Genomic DNA, 19879 nt, shown 5'->3' on the forward strand with positions numbered 1-19879 from the left:
GATCAACGTGAAGGTGGCTGCGCGTGACGTAGCGCGGGGTGGCGTTGAAGGCAGCGAATATATGTCCCCGCACAGCCCCCACGAGATCTTGGTCTTAAACGTTTGGATCCTGCGAGCACTGTCGCTATGCCCAGGACGCCTTCGGCACCCTATCGTTGGGACAGCTAGCATAAAAACGATAGGCTGAGTTGTTTTCGCAGTGTCTCCACGGCCTTCCTCTGCAGGTCGACGCGCGAGCACACATCTAGCAAGCCGTATCAAGTTTTGTCAGCCGGTCTCGCTGAAGCCTTCGTCAACCGGTTCTATGGCCACCCTGTCATCCGGCTTGACCAGTAGTCATCAGCAAGAACGACTCTGCGATGTTTAATAGGTTCACATTGGAATGAGTCTGATATGAAATAGCGACTAGGTGCCTGTCTTTGCGGGACGTATCATTCGACTGACTGACGCTCATCTGCAATGTCGCCCTGATATCCGCGCTGGCTAGCTGGCCCCGAAAATACCCAGTCTTTCTTTGATCAGCGCCAGTTTCCGTTCCTCAAGCAGTCTGCCCATACCAGCTGCGTCCGGCAGATGAAGCTCACCATCGTATTTGCGTGGAACATGGTAGTGGCAACCAGCCACCACTGGCATTAGTGGGCATAGAATCTCAGACAGACCAAAAGCGATCTTCGTGTGGGCATGATCAGACAGCTGCCCTGCCGCGCTGTCGTTCCCTCGAAGCATATCGTCCTTGGTGACCCATCTCTCTGTGTCAGCCCAGACCACGTACAAGTCACCATCCGTCCTAGCCTCCTGCGCCGTCCTTGAAACGATCGATCTCAGTAGCTGGCGTGCCTGACGGGAACGCGTGAAAGGGACAAGCAAGAGTATGGGTGTAGCCATACTGTCCGAGTTATAGGCGTAGCTGGTCTCGATTACATTCATGGCTATGCCGTGGCCTGACGCGTACTCGTGAGCCGTAGCTCGGATGGAGTGAATGAACGCGCGATATTGTTTGACAAGGGCGTCCACAGCTTGACCGACCTGATCTTCTGTGACCCCAGGGCGGAGTATATGAAGGGCATCAGACTCACCCAGCTCTAGGATGTGTGCCGAGGGTGCCTCGACATCGAAGCGGTGAGAGAAGAATCCAAGAGGTGTGCATGTGTTCCTACTCCCGAAGTGATGGCTCCTGAGATCGCTGCAACCACCTTCGCTGTGGGCTGACAAGCATTTGTTTCTTGTATCTATGCCAACGTGTGACATGTTGAGTCTTGATGCCAATAACGATGGATATGAGCTCGGAATGCTCAAATTTGTAGCGGAGGCCACCTCGATATACGGCTGTCCAGCGGCCAGCGCGCGGACCAGATATCCTTCACGGTTCAGCCATAGGCCATCGAATTTCAGCCGCACTCCTTTCGAAGGATCAGAAGGAAGCAGAGCCCGGATGCGAATGTGATGTGCTTGGTCTTGAGCGAGACCGCAGGCTAGCTTGACTGTCTTGCCGTGGGTAACGTGGTACTCCCGTTCTGTCCGATCCTGAATCTTGACTCTTAGTCTCGCGCCGGATTGCAAAACATCTGAATCACAGCCATGATCTCGCATCGAAGAGACGTGCCGGGCGTTCGGCGCTGGTGGTGATGATGGGCCGTTCCTGCGACAGTACAAGCTCACTTCGAGATAGACACAGGATGTGTTTGCGACTGTCACCTCAACATAGGTATCTGAGCAAGTCAGCACTTTGATCGAGAAAGGAGTCACGGGAGATTACCCGAAGCGCTCGTTGATCTTCGTCCGTCCAACGCATGCTGCCAGTGGCTGCCAAACTGTCATCTGTCAGTGTTGACAGGTTTTGTCGAGTCGTAAGAGGTCAGACCTTGTAGGCAGGATTGCTCGCGGGAATATGGCTGAACCCTTGCCTCATCAGAAACATGGTAGGGTACACATCTCGCAGTGGTTGACGAAGATCTGCCACGACCACCACGTTGCTCGCCAGCCAGAGAAGTAGGGCAAAGAGTGCAAGACCAGTCCAGAGCAATTTCGACAGGCTCAGGGCTTTCATCGTTGCCTGACTATGTGGGTAGGCGATTGTGAGTGCGCGGCAGACTTACAGAGGCCTCTACAGGTCCATTGGTTGCAACGCAGGTGAATTATCTGTTGCTCGGTGACCGTACGCGCCTCATGTGAACAGCTTCGTGTCGAGGACAGTCCCGTAAGTGCATACCTCCACCCTCAGTCAAGATTTCCAGACACTACTACGACCATATGTAGGGGCACCTAATGCTACGGCCCACCTGCGTCGCTGTCGTATTCTCGAGACATTCTTTGCAGTGCCCTACGTTCTCGATGTCCTTCCTTCGCCCTAGACTAATCAGTCGCGCCATGTCGCGGCAGCAGTCCAGACTGAATCGCCAACCACTTCCCTCGACAAGACTGGATATCCTGGTACGGCGCTGAACGGCATGCCGAGGAAGTCTGCGACGAGGTCATTGCGGCAAGGAAGTTTCTCGAGAGTACGCCCCAGCAGCTCGAAGATCGAGGCGGTCATGGTGGCGCGGACGGTGGGATGGGGTGCTGTTACGTTGGCTGCGATGCGGACGTCACGATGTCAGCTTGGTCAACACCTCTAAGGCGACGGTGACCACCTCTTACGGTCATTTCAGCACGGACTGGGAGTGTACCTCACTTCGCAACTTCACCACTACCAGAAACTCCCGTTTCGAAGCAATCATCTTGTTGTCTGTTTTCAATTTCATCTTCGCCCGTAAGTATAGGTGAGACTTCTCGACCAATCAGCGATTTCGACAACTCTGCCACATATGGAAAGGCCACTCGAGCTTGCTCGGGCTAGTAATAGACTGTTCTTCAGCCCGGCCCCGGCTCTCCGCTTGCGTCTTCAGCTGTCTCTGAGGTCAGCATAGAGCAGTAATGGATTTCATACTGCTCTGGGGCGAACACTGTAGAGTGTCGCCACTCGATTGTCTCAACGAGTGTATAAATACAAAGCCAACGCACAATGCGAGCACGACTTCGAGGTCCCACCCTTTTGGCAAGGCATCGACATCCTGCCAAACGCGAATAATTTGGCACCTGCCCAGCTTCAGCCATAGCAACGATGAATGCCCTTACCTCATCACAGCTGCTAGCTCTCGCGCTCCTCCTAGCACCGCCGAGCTTAGCAGCAATCGAAATGAAGGCGTTCTCTGACAATCTCTGCGGTGTCAGTGGCGGCAACATCGTGGAGGCTATCATGGCGGGCCAAATTGCCCCTGTCACCATCTGCGGCAATTCCAATGCCTTCCTATCAGTCCTTGTCCCTCCTGGGTCTTCCAGCGACGGCTTCGTTTGCGAAGTCTACTCCGACATCGCCTGCAAGGATTCTGTGAAAGTGATCAGCGTCGAGGGCTGTCAGCCCATCCCGGGACAGTCGATCCTGTGCTTCGATCCGAAGTCTCCTGACCGTCCGGACACCGCGTTGTCCGCGGCAGTCAACGTCGGAACGCAGAAGACAAGCATTATTGGCAGCACCACCGTAGACAGCTCGCTCAATAAGGCAAAGAGCCAAGTCTGCAACGATATTGGCTGTGAGAATTCGGATGTATTCACCACCTCCTTTGAGACCTTTGGCGAGGGTGATAGCCGGTGTCGACAGAAAGTGCGGTTCACCGAGGGGAATTACGACAGCGCCGAGCAGCGAGACTACATGGTGTCGCTGCTCGCTGCGGCGCTCAACACCATGGTCGATGCTGACCCTCAGAAAGTTGGTGGACCGAATGGAGGGGGAGAGCTTCGAGGAGTCCCTAATTTTGCGCAAGTGATCATCAATGATAAGCAGGGGAACAATCGTGCCGAGATGAAGGTTGAGATCGAGACCAAATGTGACTCAGGTGAGAGTGACGATGGAACTGGTGCTTGTGATAACGATCTGGCGGGTATAGCGGAGGCTGCGTTGGGCGTTATTGCCACGTTTGGTGGGTTTGCCGTGCTGGGGTTCAAGGTAGTGTGTGCGATTGCTTAAGCCTGATGGTGCAGCGATCATAGCGCAATCTTGAATAGCCTGTTGCTGGGCATAGAGGAGCGGTACAGGAGACGGGATGATTCAATTTGGGGTCTCTTCGCGACGCGCTGTATGTTTTCGAGGGTTGTACTCACTTGCTACCATCTCGGACGCGCTGTGCCATTCTGATCCGACAGCGAGGCGGCCTTTGAATGATTCCTCGTGCAGATTCCCAGACAAGCGTCATCGGGATTTCTGCATCTGATCAGTGACACTGAAGTCCTTATGACGGTGTACAGTTCATCCAATCATCATGTCGAGACGGTAGTGGCAGCACGCGGCTGTTGCAGCAGTTTAAGTAAGCATCCTCACACAGCGTCATGATCCGAAGACCATTTCATGACCGATATGTCCAACACTGATTGCCTCGACAGACGGAGGCTGAGCTCGTAGCCATGATTGAACTAACTCGCAAGTCTTCCGGCCTGCCATTGCAATTTGTGTGCGCGTCTACAAAGGAAAGAGGCTCAGGTTGGGAAGTTGGTTTTGTCAAAGGAAGGGCCAGTCATCTCTGGCTCTGGGACCGGGTTTCTTCTCCGGCAGCTGCGCTTGCCAGGAACGCGCATATGCACTGAATCTACAAGTCCCTGCAATCCGATCACTACTTAAGTATTCGTGAGTCTGCTACCATTGCTACCTCTATCTTTACCTCCGAGACCTAGGTCATATTGTTATAGGGCATCAGGCGTTATTCTTGCTGAACGTGCAGTACTGCTCATCACCCGATATCGAAGAAAAACAACCACCTCGTCGAAGGACTTGAGGACACAGAGCACTCCGCCATGCCCTCGCAACTTACAACGCAGACGTTGCAAGCAGCCGCCCTCTCAGCGGTATCTAATCTACTGGCGCAAGGAATCAAAGCATACCAAAGTGGTGTAGGTCTGGTCGTCCTTCTGCGAGATCACGACTAAGAGAACGGAAATAGACTGGTCTAAACCTCGTCAGTCTGGCGCAATTCGTTGTATTCACACTCATTTCCTGCCCTCCGAACTGCTTGTGGCAGCAGTACCTGGAAGAGACGTTCCCTGGGTATGGCGTCGCAGCAGACGGTAGCCGACAGCTGAACAAACGCAACACGGCTATCAAGTTTGGCCTTGATCAGACGCTGGGATCGGTCGTCAATGTGGCGACTTTCATCGCATTCTTTGCATTTGTCAATGGGAAGGATGCTGCGGGCGTACAGCGTGCAGTGTCGAGGGTATGTGGCGACTGGTGGTACTCACTACATGTACTGATGGTACCAGGAAACTTTTCCATTGATGAAGGCTGGCTGGAAACTCTGGCCATTGGTGAGTATTCTCAACTTCACGATCGTTCCAGTGCACCGAAGAATTCTAGTCGGGAGCGTGGTTGGTCTGTTCTGGGGAATATGTGAGTCAAACTTCCCTTTTTTTGATAGCTGCTCGTCTTGTGAACAGAACAAAGTGTGCCGCCATCATTGCGTCCAGGTTGTAGCATGTGCCCAACACCTGAGCGTCCATCGGCCATACTCTTCCGCGAGGAGGACTTCATGCGAGTCGAGTCTATCATGATCCATACTAATCATTTTCGGCAGATCTCTCTTTGATTGCGGCGAAATAAGAGGTTCGTACAACTCCTCTGCGATGACAATCTGCTCAGGGCCAACACGTCTATACGAACATCATGTCAGGCTCAGAGGTTTCTTCATAATTGGGCCATCCAGCTACCGCGAGACCAAGACGAGCCTAACAGTGTCTTCGGTCACTCCAACACGCAAAGTGCCTCAGACTTCTCGATTGAACGCGGCGTGCGAGCCTGCTCCAAGCCGGATCCCTGCAGCAGCTCATATTCTGCCTGTGAACCGACCGCGTCTGCTCCTCGGCTCTTCTAAGTGCTCTGGCTTCCTGGGCCTCGGGCTCACAGGGACTCGAGGTTTGTAGACGTCTTAACCGAGCACTTCACGTGGGACTTGTCCTCCGAACAACCCTTCGCTTACCCATCAGAAGCGACGGTCTCGCGTGCGCAACGTGCAGATGTGCGATTTCAAATATCCTACCACTAGCGGTGTCCAATCGTGTCAAGTCCCTCATGCGTGGTCAGATGCATCTGTATACAATCTGTTCTCTCAGGTGCCCTCTGCACCCAGCATCAACCGTGATGACCCGTACCCGAGCATGGGGCGCAACAGTGCCGAGATGACGAAGACATCGACGTCATGCTAAGGATACACTCGAGGTCAAGTATTGTTCATGGTTGTAAATGGTGTCAATCCGATACTTTCGAAACCAAGTGACAGCGGAAATGGAAGATCGTAATTTCGATGTTGTTTCATGAGAAGCGCAACGCTTGGCAGCGATGCACCACAGAGCCAATTGATAACTTCCAACGTTCGGCTTGCCGCACCAGCAAGTCGCGCGGCTGTTCGATCGCCGTTGTGCACTTATCAATGTCTGAGTTGCCACCGAATCATGTTCACTCACCGCTCGGGTAACTCATCAGGTCAGACGGCAAATCGAGGATCTGCCAGAAACCTGGCCAGGAACAAGAATGCATGTTCGCCGATCTGTGCTCCACCAGTACTCGATCTTGGGCGATATGGAACTGGAGTTTGCTTCGATGATTATGCCAGAGGCCTCCGTGATCGGGTGCAGCGTCTCTGCACCATTGCCGCAGACTGATCTGGTTTGCGATCTACCAAGGATCATGTAGCTTTGAGCATCCCGAAAAGCCCATTGTTCCTTGAAAGTACAAGAAAAGCATCGTCCGACTGACGGGCCTGACCCTGCTGGCCAGAACGAGATTAGACCAATCGCCGCCTCCAGTGCGACCGGGATGTTCTGTGAGTCTGTCTCAAAACGCAGCGCTCAGCGCGCTCAGCCCCCAAAGAGGTCAGGCACACTGCCCTCCAGGCGGGAACCGGAATAAGTTTAGAAGCAAAGCCCCAATCCTGGCAAGCACGATGCGGGCGGACTCCACCAGCGCCTTCCCAATATCTTGATCCAACCACAATCTCCAGCAACTTTCTACAAGCACCGCCGCTTCAATTCACGTTTCGTATAATCGTCGACCCAACTCCCAACCTCGTTGTCGCTCTTGCCGGCAATCATTAACTCTAGCACTAAGATTTCAACACACAACGATTGCGACGGTATTTTCTTCGGACACCAGAATCTGAGCACGATCGGAACTTGGCGCTTTTGCGATCACAAGATCCCCAAGGTCTCGAGTCTCTGTACACGCTCAGGGCCCGTGCGATACTTGCTGTGCGCGAGCGTGATCTTTCTACTCAACACAATCATGGCCCAATTGGGCAAGCTTGCTGGACCATTTCGCAAAGTATAGGCTCCTGCTCTACCTTACCCTCGCTGGGTTCTTCCGAGATGCGGGACTTGAGGGACTTTCGAAGGACAGATGTGGTCCTACCCAAGGCAGAACCTCACAGTCCACAACTACCTCAAATCTCACGATTGGACACCAACTCCTTTGTTGACTTGTTCAACCGATACTCCGGCTCAGAACATGCGGAATCGCTTGCTGCCAGTGCGGCAGCAAAGGATTTTGCATGGCCGGCGGTGAGGGCTGCGCCATCTTTGCCCGCCAAACACGACAGACCCGCGTCGGCCGTCATGGTGTCAACTCGACAAGTCAAGCCTGTGCGCAATGACTCTACTGGATCATCTTCTATAGCATCCTCGAATCACACTTCGTCAACGCCAACAATTACAAGGCACTCTTCCTGCTCGAGCGTGGAAGACAAATGTCCTACACCTCCACCCAAGGACGACAGCCACAGTCAGGTTACGGCTCTACCCAAGTTTCATTCTGAGTTGACAGAGAGCCCTCCGCGACCGAGGACAGGTACTCTGGAATCGAAGAAATCCAGCAACCCATCGACGCCAAACATTGATAAGCCGCTGCCTATTCCTTCATCGAAGACGGAGGAGAATAGAGCAGTCAACTTTTCACGGCCCAAGGTCTCCGCTGATTGGCAGTCATGTTTGCCAATAAAGTCAGCTTCGGTGCCCAATCCAGCCGCGCACAGGAGATCAGCCAGCATCAACGTGATTGCTTCTGCGCTGGGGCCACCTTCATCGTTCATGGCTGCGGAAAGACCTAGGCTTCGCATTAGATCCCACTCTGCAGTGACAGTCGCCGAACTACCGGCATCACTTCCCGCCGATGCCCCAGAACCTCTTGCGCCCAGGAAGCCCAAGTCTCACGCATCTGTCGGGGCGTTTCAAATCACTGCCCGTACGGCAGAAGACGTGATTTACCGGATCATGGCAAGTCTCGAGCGGCCGGAGGACCTCAGGTCTGTTGCGCTAGTCAGCAAAGGGTTCCTCAATACCTTCCAGAGAAACGAATCGAAGTTGGTGAACAGGTTGATGTTCAAGCACTCAAAGGCCGCCTGGGAGACTAGAAGGAGTATGATAGTACTTCGTGCGGCCAGAGACTTTACATTATGCGACTACCAGCGCGATGTCAGGACGATCCGCGCACTCAAGACAATCATTCTCGCCAATTGCTTACCACTGTGTCGACCTCGCACTCTAGCAGGCCTTTCTGGAAACGATCAACAGGCGGAGGTCGAGGTGAACAATGCGCTGTGGCGGATATGGACGTTTTGCGCCCTCTTCGGACACAGCTCGGCACAAGGCAAAGTCCTCCCCGGAATGATTGACTGGATGAACGGTTGCATCGGCCTCGACAAGGACAATGGGGCGGGCTTTGCAATCGGAAATGGAGACGGCCTAACTTCTCAGCAACTGGAGGACATGGCCGACTTATGGTCTTGTTTGAAGGCTCTGCTGGCGCGTTTCCATGGCAGGCGTGGCGAAGCCTTGAAAGCTGGCGTACTTGACAGCTGGAATGGGTCAAATCTCATGACTGAGGAGGACTTCATCTCTGAGTGGACCTCATATCTCATGACGCTCGGACCGCAGGTCATCCTTGCTCTGTCAAGTGCATCCTACGACAGGGCAAAGTATTTAGGGCTGACAACCTGGGCTCCTCCATCGCCCGGGCAAACTCGGTCAACATTCTTGACTGGAGCCGTTTCCGAATTGTATCAGGCGAGACTTTTGACAGAAGCCGTGCGACAAGCTGAACGAATTCCCCTGCCGCGACAATCAAGTCACAGACACAGTCGCTCGGTGGACGAGAGCAGACCAGGGACTGCGATGCAGCGGCACGCATTGCGACTCGACACTCATGCCGCAATCCGGCAACGTCCCGCGTCGACTTGCCCCTCAAGTCAGTCCGCGTTCACCACCAGGCCTATCCGTGGCGAGAGTCGCACCCTTGCCGGTCACCAAAGACAAGTCAGCAACCCCATATTTCCGGCTTCGCCAACAGTGGACCCAACGTTCTTCCACTCTTTAGCAATGAACCGCGCAGTCTCAACGCGACTAGGCGCTACACTGTTTCCGGTCGACTATCCTACCGCCAGACCGAGCGTTCCGTTCCTGGCAGATCAAAATGAGCGGCAGCCGTCCACCTCATCAGTGGTCGTCGACCCGATCGACAAAGCCCTCGATTTGCTCGTTGAAGAAATGGGCTTCCCCGAAGCCAACGCTAAGCGCGCCCTCGCCATGACAGACACTGGCAGCGGTATCAATGTCGAACGTGCGATCGAGCTTCTCAGTATTCAGAACAAGCCGCGTACACTCAACACCGTTCCAATCGAGCTGCCTACGCCTGTTGATATCGTTGCCCCTCTGCGATCAGCCAACCCTGCAGGTGCGGACGATCACTGTGATGGTTCCTGCCGCAGGAACACTCATCACTGTCACACGAGTCCTATGGGTCGTCGAGCCAGCACTATTCGGCGTAGCCACACGCGTAACAAATCTGTTGGACATGCAACTGAGACGATCGCGGAGCTCGAGAACAGTAGCGAACCAGCAACACCGGTTAGCCCAGTCACTGACATATATGGCGGACATTCCGCGTGTAACTCAGTCTCTAGCGCCGACTGGAACCGTGCCGAGGACGCAGACATCGTCCCAGGTCTAGACAGCACCTCGGTTATGCACAAAACAGGCAGATCTGGCACCAAATCTGGACGACCTCAGTCCAAAGCTTGGCGGGTGCTGGGCGTGGCGCAACAACAGAGCCCAGCATCTTCGCCACACTCACCTTCGCAGTCGCCGAGCACTTCTGCGCAGAAAGCGCTTCCACTCCCGGCAGGTTTAGCGCGCACACGCAGTAAGCTCGCTGCTGTCGGCAAACCTAAGTCCAGCGTAGTGGGCATGAACGAGTATCTCGAACGGATAGAGCGGCGCCAATCGCAGCGAGTAGCTCAGAAGGGCTGGCAGGCACAGAGCGCGAGTAATGGTGGCGATGTTTTGGGGCTGACTAGTTCACCACAAGCCCAGACACCCGCCTCTCCGGCCGCACCAAGTCCTTCAGCCTCGACGTTGCAAACAATCCCGACAGGCAACAGTGGCGGCCTCGGCGGCTTCCGTCCCGTAGTCGCCATCGACTCCGTCGCGGCAAACAAGGGAAAATACCGCTTGAAGCAATCGCAGCCCGAAGAGGTCGCCAGCGACACAGACTCAATGGTGGCGGTTCCGAGCCCAAGCATGGAATTGGGCGCGGCGAAGAGATGGAGGAACGTCATGGGGACCGTGAAACTGGGCGGGACTCATGGGCATGGATACAAGGTTAGTAAGCGGGAGAAACAGGTTGCGAAGGAAATGCTGTTTCGTGTTGGAGAGAGGGCATTCGTTGGATGATGCACACACTTGGCGTTTTCATACACAGGGCGGCCTCTGGGAGGAAGGGAGGCAGATTCACGACATGACACGCAAACGACTTTTTCGAATTTTGATACACACGATTCTCGGAGGTAAGCCAAAGGTTTGGTGGTAGCATGGTGATGACGGTACACAAGCGGAGTTGTTGATTCGTTGGCAGACATCAAGTTCTCAACTGAAGATCAGAAGATCTGGGAACTCGGAAGTGTACATTATCACGTACTGCTTGAACGAAAGCGCATTCATATACGTAGAGTGCTCCTAAGGCCTACAAAGATAAGAATAACGCCTTGGTATATATGACTGCTTCCCCAAGTTACAGCCTCACTTCAGCTTTACTGACACTATCGGTCGACAGCTAACGATTACTCCTCTGGAGGACACACTGCCTGCGCAAGTCTGTCTACCTTGAGCCATTCCAGAAGGTCCAAACTTGGTAGGCGAGGAGGCTCTTCGCCCTCGTTCTCCTTGTTCTCCTCGTCGCCTGTGAAGCCTTTACGGCCAGCATACTGTCCCACCGGGTCGTCGTCGAAGCCGGGGCGGCCAGCAGACGCATCCTACTCGTTGCCAGCGGTACCGGGACGACCAGCGTAGCCTTGTGAAGGAGGCCTCTGACCGGCTAGGTACATCTGCTGACTTCCCGGAAATCCTCCTTGAGTATACGGATTGTACATGTCCTGGCCTGCAAACATCTGTGCGGGTTGACCGTACTGGTTGGGGTCGTGCTGGCCATCAGAGCCCATCTGCGCACCAGCATACATGTTCTGCCGGGCGTACTGCTGATCGGGAGGCGCCATACCACCGTGCTGCATACCGTAATCCTGAGCGCTCATCTGCGGCTGTTGCTGCTGCTGCTGCGTCGGTTGCTGTGTCGCTTGAGGCTGACTTTGCTGAGTCCCGCCGCCGCTGGTCGTCGGCCGCTTGGCACCACCCGCTGGTTCCTCACGAGGGACGATGTCAATAAGAAAGTCAAACATGTCGGATTTGGCGAGCGCGGCGGCGATGTCGGAGCGCTGCAGGGTCCGCCGCTTGTTGTCCTCGGCGTGGATCCAGGCGCGCATGGTGAGTTCGGTGATGAAGATGTCGCAGCCTTTGGCGAAGAGGATCGGGGCTTCGGCGGAGATCATCTTGACCTCTGGGTCGGCTTTCATGACCTTCTTGATGCGGGCGAGGGGGAGTTGGTGGATTTTGAAGTCGTGGGTGTCAGTTTCGAGGTGGTTGATGGTTTGTTGCCAGTAGGTTGCGAGGATGTCCCGGGCGGCGCCAGTGAGGCCTTGGTTGATCTTGGGTTGGTTAGGGTAGATCTGAGGCTTGGACTTGACTGGACTTACATTTGACCATAATCCTGAGTATAGTTCTGTATGGGGAATGTAACCTTGTGCCGAGAGCTGTGAAGACCGCGTTAGTAATTCGCTCTCTGGTAAAAGAGATTCGCAAAGACAAATTGGATCCATAGCGTAGAAGTGACCGCCGACGTTTCTGATATTGGATTCGTGCGAAATGGAAGCGATCGGTTGTGCCCGACAATGCTGGCGTTGGTGTCAGGTGGATGATTGCTGATTGCCTTCGGCAAGCCTTGCACGTCGATGGAATCGCTTTTCGCATCAACGATCTGAGCGCCAAAGACATCTGGCGTCCCTGTTGATCTTTGACTGCATGCGCGACATCTCAGGTGCCTGATTTCTGTGCGCGACGATTTTGGGAGATGGCTGGTCCAGCCGGAGGAAGCACAACCAAATAACGTACCGCGGCGCTGGCGCCATAATGGCCACCATTACTTATATCGTATAGCGGTTGCTGTCGAGCGCCCTGCTGACCACTCTGCTGCTGGTCCATAGTGGCAGATGGATGGCGCGAAAGGTGTATGATAAAAGAAAGAGCAAGGCAGGCGACGACAGAGGTTTAGATGATGGACTCGGTCAATAAGGCTGACTGTCAGGCAAGGTGCGAATTATTCAAATGTCGGGTCACAAGCTGGGGCCAGGTGCGAGGGCGCAAACCCTTAAAGGGAGGTGCGACCGCTTAATACCTGGAAGGCACGCTAAAAGCTACTGTCATTTGCGAAAGATCTCACGCGTCAGTCTTCGCCAGGCCCAGCTCTTCGCCCACGCGGGGTTTGCTTTCTTCTCGCGGGTCCAGCCTGGCTTTTGGCTGAATCGCCTGTGGCTGTCTACGCGTGAAATTCTTTCTTCAGCTCGATTACGAAATGGCAGCAATTGAAAACCAGGCATCGGAGCTTCATATTCTGGTGCTGTTGGAAGCATTCTCGTTACCATGTCGCGGAAGTAAACAAGGCGTTGACGAACCGCCAATGATACTCGGGTTCGTAGACCCATCGACTTGGTCGCGCACGGAAAACTCATCTGAGTGGCTCCTTCCTGCCTCACTCACTGATTGGGTTCCATTGCGCCAATAGTGGCCTCGAAGAGACATCCTCAGGTACCCCGAGCCTCCAGTTCGTGAGCGGGAAGTCGCGTTATGAAATGATCCTTGCGGCAGTCGCGAAGCCCAACCTGCCTGTCATTCACAGCCACTGTCCTCCATACAATGCTTACTGTTCCTGCTAAGCTATGCTGAGCATACGATACGTCGAAGAGAAGCTGTCTTGCGGTCAAGGCATCTGACCGTGGACTTTTCGACATGCTCATGCTAATAAGAGCTTCCCGTCCGTTGACGACTTTTACCTGTCGGTCAACACACCGCCTCCATGCCCAGCGCTGCCACCTGTATAGACTTCAGCTACTCTTAGAAATCGCCTCGTTCTCAAAGAAGACCCAACAGCTTGATATTATGACGTCGAGACGCATCAGTACTGCATGAACATGAACCGGCCGCAGAAAACCCAGCTTCATTGTTTGGGCAGCTGTCCAGGTCTAGTATGGCTCACTGATGTGTTGGCAACTTGCATCAGCCTGCATCGAAGATGGCTGGAAACGAGCTCGGCAGGTACGCTGCGTGTAGGGCGGGGCAGACGCGGCTTATGGCAACTCACGTGATATCGAAAACTCCCAAAAAAAGTTGCGGCCGCGAAATGCCACACTTCTGCGAATGCATCTGCCAAACACCTTACTCGTTCCATCCACTAATCTGCGGTTGAAAACGATGCAGCACGATGTCTGTCAGCGTTATGCAGACAGAGACGCTCACGGATGATCAGATCGAGTCTCTGCTTCAAGAAGCAGAGACTAGGCTCAAAGCAGCTTCCAGCACGGCAAATGCAGTTGTGCCCGCTGACGATGACGAACACTTGTCACTGAGCGAAAGGAAGCCCGAATTCGCCAAGCGGAAACCGATACCTCGCTTGCAACATAATCTGAACGACCGGACTGCGATACAAGAGCGCGATGGCGTTGCGCGTCTTACCCCGGAACTGCTGTCCACCAAACAGCAAGCGCTGAGACTCAAGTCGGTTGAGGTCAAGGAGCAGAAGTCCAAGGATGTGAGTATAAACCAGTGCTGGTTGTCTCTTTACATGAGGAAATTTATCCCAATCTTTCTCGACGCAGACCAGTATCTCGTTTTGAGATTACCCTGCCTCCATGAGAGTCTTTCATATTTGAAAATCATAGTTACTCTGACTACCGTTACAATATTCCCGAAGCAAATCAGCTCCATCTGTGGCATCCACTAATGGCGTATCAATAGGATGGACCTGTCGATGCTGGCAAAGACTGGTTCAACATGCCGCTCACGAACATCACGCCTGGTCTGAAGCGAGACTTGCAACTCCTCCAGATGCGTTCTGTCCTCGATCCTCACCGGCACTACAAGAAGACCAGCTCCAAGAAATCTAAGATTCCGCAGTTCTCACAGGTTGGCACCATCATCGAAGGTCCTACCGAGTTCTACTCTTCACGCATCAACAAGAAGGATAGGGCGAAGAACTTTGTTGAGGAGGCTATGGTGGGTGAGAAGAGTAATGGGCGCTTCAAGCGAAAGTACAATGAGATCCAGGATGCGAAGACCAGTGGGAAGAAGGCGCACTACAAGAAGCTTATGGCGAAGAGGAAGAAGAGATGAAGGCCACTTTCCGTCGTTTCAGGCATCCTGACCTCGAGTTTGGTTTATGCCAACTCGACAGCGGAGCTGCCAGTCTGGATTCTAATTTACGTCTGTCAACTATACCTTGGCTCGACTATATGCGACCTTCTTCAACGCGATCTCGGAGAAGGGATCAATGAAACCACGATCTTGCTCGTCCCACAAGGCAGCAGTAGAAGCTACCTAGGCATGACAATCACGCCAGACAACCTCGTTGTCGTGATAGAAAAAAGCGTATCAAGTGGAGGGCAAGACGACTACTTATAGCCCTTCGAAAAAGCGGAGGGCCGGGACAAACCGAAATGGTAGCTTCACTGACCTGGCCGGGAAGCATTCACTGTTCTCTGCATGACTCAGATTCAGATCGCTGCCTGATGTAAGGTATTTGATTCGACCTCGCTCTAGTCTCACTGGCAAATCACAAACACACTCGAAGCAGACCGTGGACTGATCGGTATCAGAAGAAGCAGCACGCTGTTGGCCATTAACGACACCGAGGCGCCTCTCATCAAGCTCACCTCAGCCACTGCTTCTCGGGTATCTCCTTCCTAGCACTCTCAACCAAACTCAACGGCGCCAGTACACTGTACTTGCCTACCTCATCTCCTCCCAGCGCATGGTCCCACAGCCACCTCCCGCCTTCTAGCTCCACCTTCGATACCTCATCCCTCAGCACCTCCGCCATAAACCGCAGCACTGCCTGTATTTCGACCTCAGCGTCGTCGCCCACGGTCACATGCGCCGCAGCAAGTATCACACGCCGTCCATTTCCAGCTTTACCAAAATCGTCGTATGAATCAAGCTCCCGATTCTTCACCCTCACCCATTCCAACACCCTCCGCAACTCCTCCCACCAGATCTTCAGATCACTGTACCCGTCGAACATGATAGGCATAGGCGGCTCAGCCCCCCACGGCGCGCGTTGCGTAGCTCTGCTGGTCTTGGCGTAGAAGGTGTCCCCCACACAGAGCATGCGCGAGTCCGCGTCGTACCAGGTGAGGGAGTCGGGAGTGTGGCCTGGCGTGGTCAGGATGGTGATGTTCGTTGCGATCTTCGGGTGTTTGGGGTTGGTGGGCGTGTATATCACTTGGTGTTGGTCTTCGGCCCAGGTGGAGATGAAGGGGAGGTAGTTGGGTGCTGTGGTTCCCCTCTCGGGGCTTAGGCTGTGCTTTTGGAGGTTGCGGTAGGGTTGGATGAAGGTTTTGGCGTTGGTGGAGGCGAGGACTTGGACGTCTGGGAAGAAGGGTGATGAGGTTGAAGGTGTTGAGGTTTTGGGGAGGAGGTGGCTGAGGCCGAGGATGTGGTCGTAGTGGCAGTGTGTTGTCATGACCAGGTATGGGAGGGTTTCGTGCGGGTTTATGGTGTAGGCGAGGAATGTACGTAGATTCCAGCGTGTAGTCCGGACATCGTCGCTGCTCGTGTTACCTTCATTGGCATTTGGTCGCTGGTGCTTGCGCGCGGCTTCTGTCCCACAGCCCGTGTCGCTTAGGACAACAACACCTCTGATTACGGGATCTGCACCTGCCTCGTCAACGCTGGCAGAAATGACCTTGGCGTAGATGTGTGGAAACTCGCCGAACTTGTCGTTCTCACGAATCAGCCAGAGCGACGCTCGACCAGCGTTGTTGTCGTTGCTCTTATACAAGCGTGTGATGGAGAACGGACAATCTGGTGGCAGTGAGAAGCTGGCTTGTGGAGGCACGGCATGGCGTTGATGGAGGTGGTAGGTTAGCACCATTGCTCTGGGCTCTGTCTGTCTTCTAAGAAGAGGCTTAAGGATAGTATCGACAAAGTACCCAAGCAGGTTACCAAGCTTGGCACTGTTGATCTTCCCAGAGAAGTACGTAGCATTCGAGGTGACATTGATTGGCAATTGTAATACTCTCGGCTTCGGGGAGGTATGCAATGCATGGGTGACGTCACGAGCAGTGCTGGAGGGAGGGAGCAAGAAAGTAGAGGCCGGAGGCACGGCAGGAGGACGGACAGTAGGAGAGGAGGTAAAGAGAAGATAGTGGACAGCGAGGAAGGAGAAGGGAGAGGGACAGTGACCGTGAATGGATGAGTCGAATTGCAGAGGCAAACCATCTGCGGTATTGCGCTACGTGACCGATCACTACTGAATCATGTGTGTGCAATCAAGTCTACCGCAGACTATTTTCAGACTTGTCTATCTCGTACCTCTTGACTTTGCCGCGATGTCAAGAGGCTGAGTTCCGTGCTCTCCACCACAGTTTCCTTGACGGGGACCCGTGGTACAGGGTTTGGTGCAGCGCGCTGGACAAACTTCCCAATCGTGTACGTAACGACCGGCTCACCAACAACGGGCGGTCTCACTGGTAACCCGCTGAAAGAGCACTGTACATGACCGTCGGCCTTGTCTTTGCTCACGACACCCCATCGCACCTTCCCAAGCTGAGCGTCTTTCGTGTCTGTGGGCGGGCGGCAAGCGATGGCGATCTGCCAGGAGTTCCCACTCGTGTCGGGAAAGCGCCAGGCAATCCTCCAGCTTCCGAGGACGATGATAAAGAGCACCAAAGCCGAGAGCAGGAGGGATAACACAAATGCTGATAGTGGTGAGAAGCCGATCATTGAGACCAGATACTTCCCAATATCGTTCGGGTCGGTGAACGAGTTCGGATATAGCGAATAGACGCGATGCAGAAACAAGGTCTGAGACATCACGGTATGGAGAATGACGAAGATGGCGATATTGAGCAGACTCCATCGCAGTGGTACCGAAAGGAAGTGGGAATTTCGTTGAGCTGATCCCTTTATGGGTGCTGATACCCGGAGCCCTCGTCGCCGGAGCGTATAGCCCCGGAGCTCCAATGCGGCACAGAGACGAGTGATGAAGTTGTTGTGAGTGAGGTATAGTGCGCTCAGTGCGAGCTGTGGCAGGTTGGCTAGGACAGCGCCGTTGATGTAGGATGTGTGAGGATTGTTCGAGTCGCTGTACGACATGATGCGGCCCATCAAGTCTCTGGTCCAGAGGATAGGTAGTTGTCCAAGGCCTAGTGCAAACATCTCTGAGAAACCGAAGGTACTGTAAGCGGTTTTGTAGGCGATGTGTGTTTGTTTGTACGTGTAGGCAAAGAGGCCAAACGAAAGGCCTACTCCTATGAGTCCCCTGCTGAGGTTTAGCAATGCCTGGGAAGGAGCCGAGGAGAGCAGAACTTACATCGCAAGCGGAGCAGCGAACGCATTCTTCATCTCTTTCATGACCGGATGTCGGCGTCCTTGTTGGACTTTGATGGACCGGCGAACGACTATGGCCTGTGGCTGGCCGTTTACGGTTGAGGGGCCTTTGTACCTGAGCTCTTCTGCCTCCGGAAGGTCGCTCGGCTGCTGTAAGAACGACGCAATGGCGTCTCCGATGGTGATCAAGGGTTGATCTCTGCTGAGCACGATTGCTAGAAGCATAGCGACCAGCTTTCCGGTAATGCAGATCAGAACAACAATCATGACAGCCATCGACGCGTTCAATTCGCACTGCTCAGGCAGTTCTCTCGCGAAGCACTCGCTAACGACTTGGTTGTCGATGATCCACTGTGCGCTCTCGCTGATTTGAGCTGGATCGCATGCCGTCGTCGAAGCCGACTGGCCACACAGGAAACTCCAGGGAAGTTCGTTGGACCTTTTTTGGCCGACATTGGTTAGCGTGTAACAAGTTGACGGGGGAGAGAGTCGAAAGGGAATCAGCATTGCGGTCAGACAGCCGCCAAGTGGCCGTGAAGAGGGCGAGGAAAGGCTTCTATAACAATGAACACCTTGCCTAGTAAAACAGGAAACCAAGCGAGCGAGCATCCATGATTCCTGCCATCCGACACATGGATCTGTCTTTCCCTCTCGAGAGATGGCTCACGGTGACGAAGAGGGGCAAACTTACTGCGGAAAGTCGCGAGGATAGGGGCTTTTGTTTGTCACGATTGTCCCAGAGTCACCTTCTGTCACAAGGAGCAAGTCACTCCATTGCGTACTCAGGCCCGTCGCGTACTTCTCGATGCATTGCTGACGAGCCAGTGGGACAAGTGGTGGCTGCTGGTGTACAATCATCTGAAGTAACAGCTCTCGCTGGTCATAATTCGGATAATCGTACTGGACTCCATCGAGGTTGAAGCCGGCGTAATATCTGACAAGGTCGCGATGTATGACAGAGTCATTGGCTCTAGCGTTCTGCAGGTTGCTGTTCGTAATTCGAACAACATATGAACTCCATTCTGAATTGGTCGACGTGTAGACCACTACCGAATTGAACATCAAATGCAGAGGCATGGAGCTGCACCAGAGAAGTGCGAACGTCGCCAGCTTCTTCTTGCTCAATACACTAAAGTTTGATATCGCTAACGATCCGATCTTGAGGCTAGAAGCCTCCCGGTGTGCATTGTCGATATCGATACGCGTTGGAGCTGCCAATCTCTGCATGACATAAGAAGAGACGGCATAGATAGCCGAAGCGACAGCGTTGATGAGGAGATGAATCCAGAAATTTGATCTGCTGACGGCGGAACAGCTGCCAGTCCGCAACGTGACAACAAAGCCGGCACCAACTGGATGAGTTGCGCCTGCCCATATGGCGAATATCAGGCAGAGCAGCCAGACAGCGGCTACCAGACTCAGACAGAGCTTGTAGCCCTGCTGCAAAGAAGGGTGAAGTCGAGTCCAAAGCCCCGAATTCCACAAAATGGTCTCATCTTCCACTCGCCGCCGACGTGAATCGCGGAGGGTTCTGTACTGGTTAGGCGCAAAGAAGACGACATGCTGTGTGAGCTCTTTGAAAGACCGCATGGTTCTCGAGCATGTTGGTACCTAGTGTCAGTGAATCGAAGTTGACTCCCGTGCATTATTCAAGAGCCTCGAAGACACGCAACCCACAATGGCACAGATCCAGATTGATTCTGATCTGGATCTGCATGATTATTATTAGGACGACAGTGCTCGTCCAGCTATGTGAGGCAGATCCAGATACCTTGTCCATGAGATACAACATCTGTCGCAGGTCTGGCCTTCATTGATGAAAGGTGCATTAGCGCTGCAGGCTAAATAGATACGCCTAAATCTTTGTGTCAGGCGCTGG

At 53.8% G+C, this 19879-nt stretch overlaps 8 protein-coding genes across 8 annotated transcripts; 4 read left to right on the forward strand and 4 right to left on the reverse strand.

Annotated features, from left to right (window-relative positions):
• Positions 1-483: 483 nt before the first annotated feature.
• AB675_9082 (uncharacterized protein) lies at positions 484-2047 on the reverse strand (the record flags this gene model as incomplete). Its single annotated transcript, XM_018149587.1, has 3 exons — positions 484-1709; positions 1757-1811; positions 1862-2047. 3 exons carry the CDS (start codon positions 2045-2047, stop codon positions 484-486), a joined length of 1467 nt encoding a protein of 488 aa, XP_018001731.1.
• Positions 2048-3100: 1053 nt separating this feature from the next.
• AB675_9083 (uncharacterized protein) lies at positions 3101-4003 on the forward strand (the record flags this gene model as incomplete). Its single annotated transcript, XM_018149588.1, has 1 exon — positions 3101-4003. One exon carries the CDS (start codon positions 3101-3103, stop codon positions 4001-4003), a length of 903 nt encoding a protein of 300 aa, XP_018001582.1.
• An 821-nt stretch (positions 4004-4824) lies between these two features.
• AB675_9084 (PXMP2/4 family protein 3) lies at positions 4825-5626 on the forward strand (the record flags this gene model as incomplete). The annotated part of the gene is made up of 4 exons (XM_018149589.1): positions 4825-4920; positions 4971-5243; positions 5290-5416; positions 5601-5626. 4 exons carry the CDS (start codon positions 4825-4827, stop codon positions 5624-5626), a joined length of 522 nt encoding a protein of 173 aa, XP_018001351.1.
• Positions 5627-7386: 1760 nt separating this feature from the next.
• Positions 7387-10743, forward strand: AB675_9085 (uncharacterized protein; the record flags this gene model as incomplete). The annotated part of the gene is made up of 1 exon (XM_018149590.1): positions 7387-10743. The coding sequence occupies one exon, from the start codon at positions 7387-7389 to the stop codon at positions 10741-10743; it is 3357 nt and encodes a 1118-aa protein (XP_018001530.1).
• A 578-nt stretch (positions 10744-11321) lies between these two features.
• On the reverse strand, positions 11322-12600 carry AB675_9086 (Transcriptional activator HAP5; the record flags this gene model as incomplete). Its single annotated transcript, XM_018149591.1, has 3 exons — positions 11322-12047; positions 12096-12152; positions 12511-12600. The coding sequence occupies 3 exons, from the start codon at positions 12598-12600 to the stop codon at positions 11322-11324; spliced, it is 873 nt and encodes a 290-aa protein (XP_018001590.1).
• Positions 12601-13876: 1276 nt separating this feature from the next.
• Positions 13877-14784, forward strand: AB675_9087 (rRNA-processing protein fcf2; the record flags this gene model as incomplete). Its single annotated transcript, XM_018149592.1, has 2 exons — positions 13877-14203; positions 14410-14784. The coding sequence occupies 2 exons, from the start codon at positions 13877-13879 to the stop codon at positions 14782-14784; spliced, it is 702 nt and encodes a 233-aa protein (XP_018001407.1).
• A 535-nt stretch (positions 14785-15319) lies between these two features.
• Positions 15320-18276, reverse strand: AB675_9088 (uncharacterized protein; the record flags this gene model as incomplete). The annotated part of the gene is made up of 3 exons (XM_018149593.1): positions 15320-16903; positions 16984-17932; positions 17984-18276. The coding sequence occupies 3 exons, from the start codon at positions 18274-18276 to the stop codon at positions 15320-15322; spliced, it is 2826 nt and encodes a 941-aa protein (XP_018001415.1).
• A 411-nt stretch (positions 18277-18687) lies between these two features.
• On the reverse strand, positions 18688-19590 carry AB675_9089 (uncharacterized protein; the record flags this gene model as incomplete). The annotated part of the gene is made up of 1 exon (XM_018149594.1): positions 18688-19590. The coding sequence occupies one exon, from the start codon at positions 19588-19590 to the stop codon at positions 18688-18690; it is 903 nt and encodes a 300-aa protein (XP_018001680.1).
• Between the last annotated feature and the right edge of the window lie 289 nt (positions 19591-19879).

Source organism: Cyphellophora attinorum, assembly GCF_001299255.1.
Source record: "Cyphellophora attinorum strain CBS 131958 chromosome Unknown Contig9, whole genome shotgun sequence".
NCBI classification, from domain to species: Eukaryota; Fungi; Ascomycota; class Eurotiomycetes; order Chaetothyriales; family Cyphellophoraceae; genus Cyphellophora; species Cyphellophora attinorum.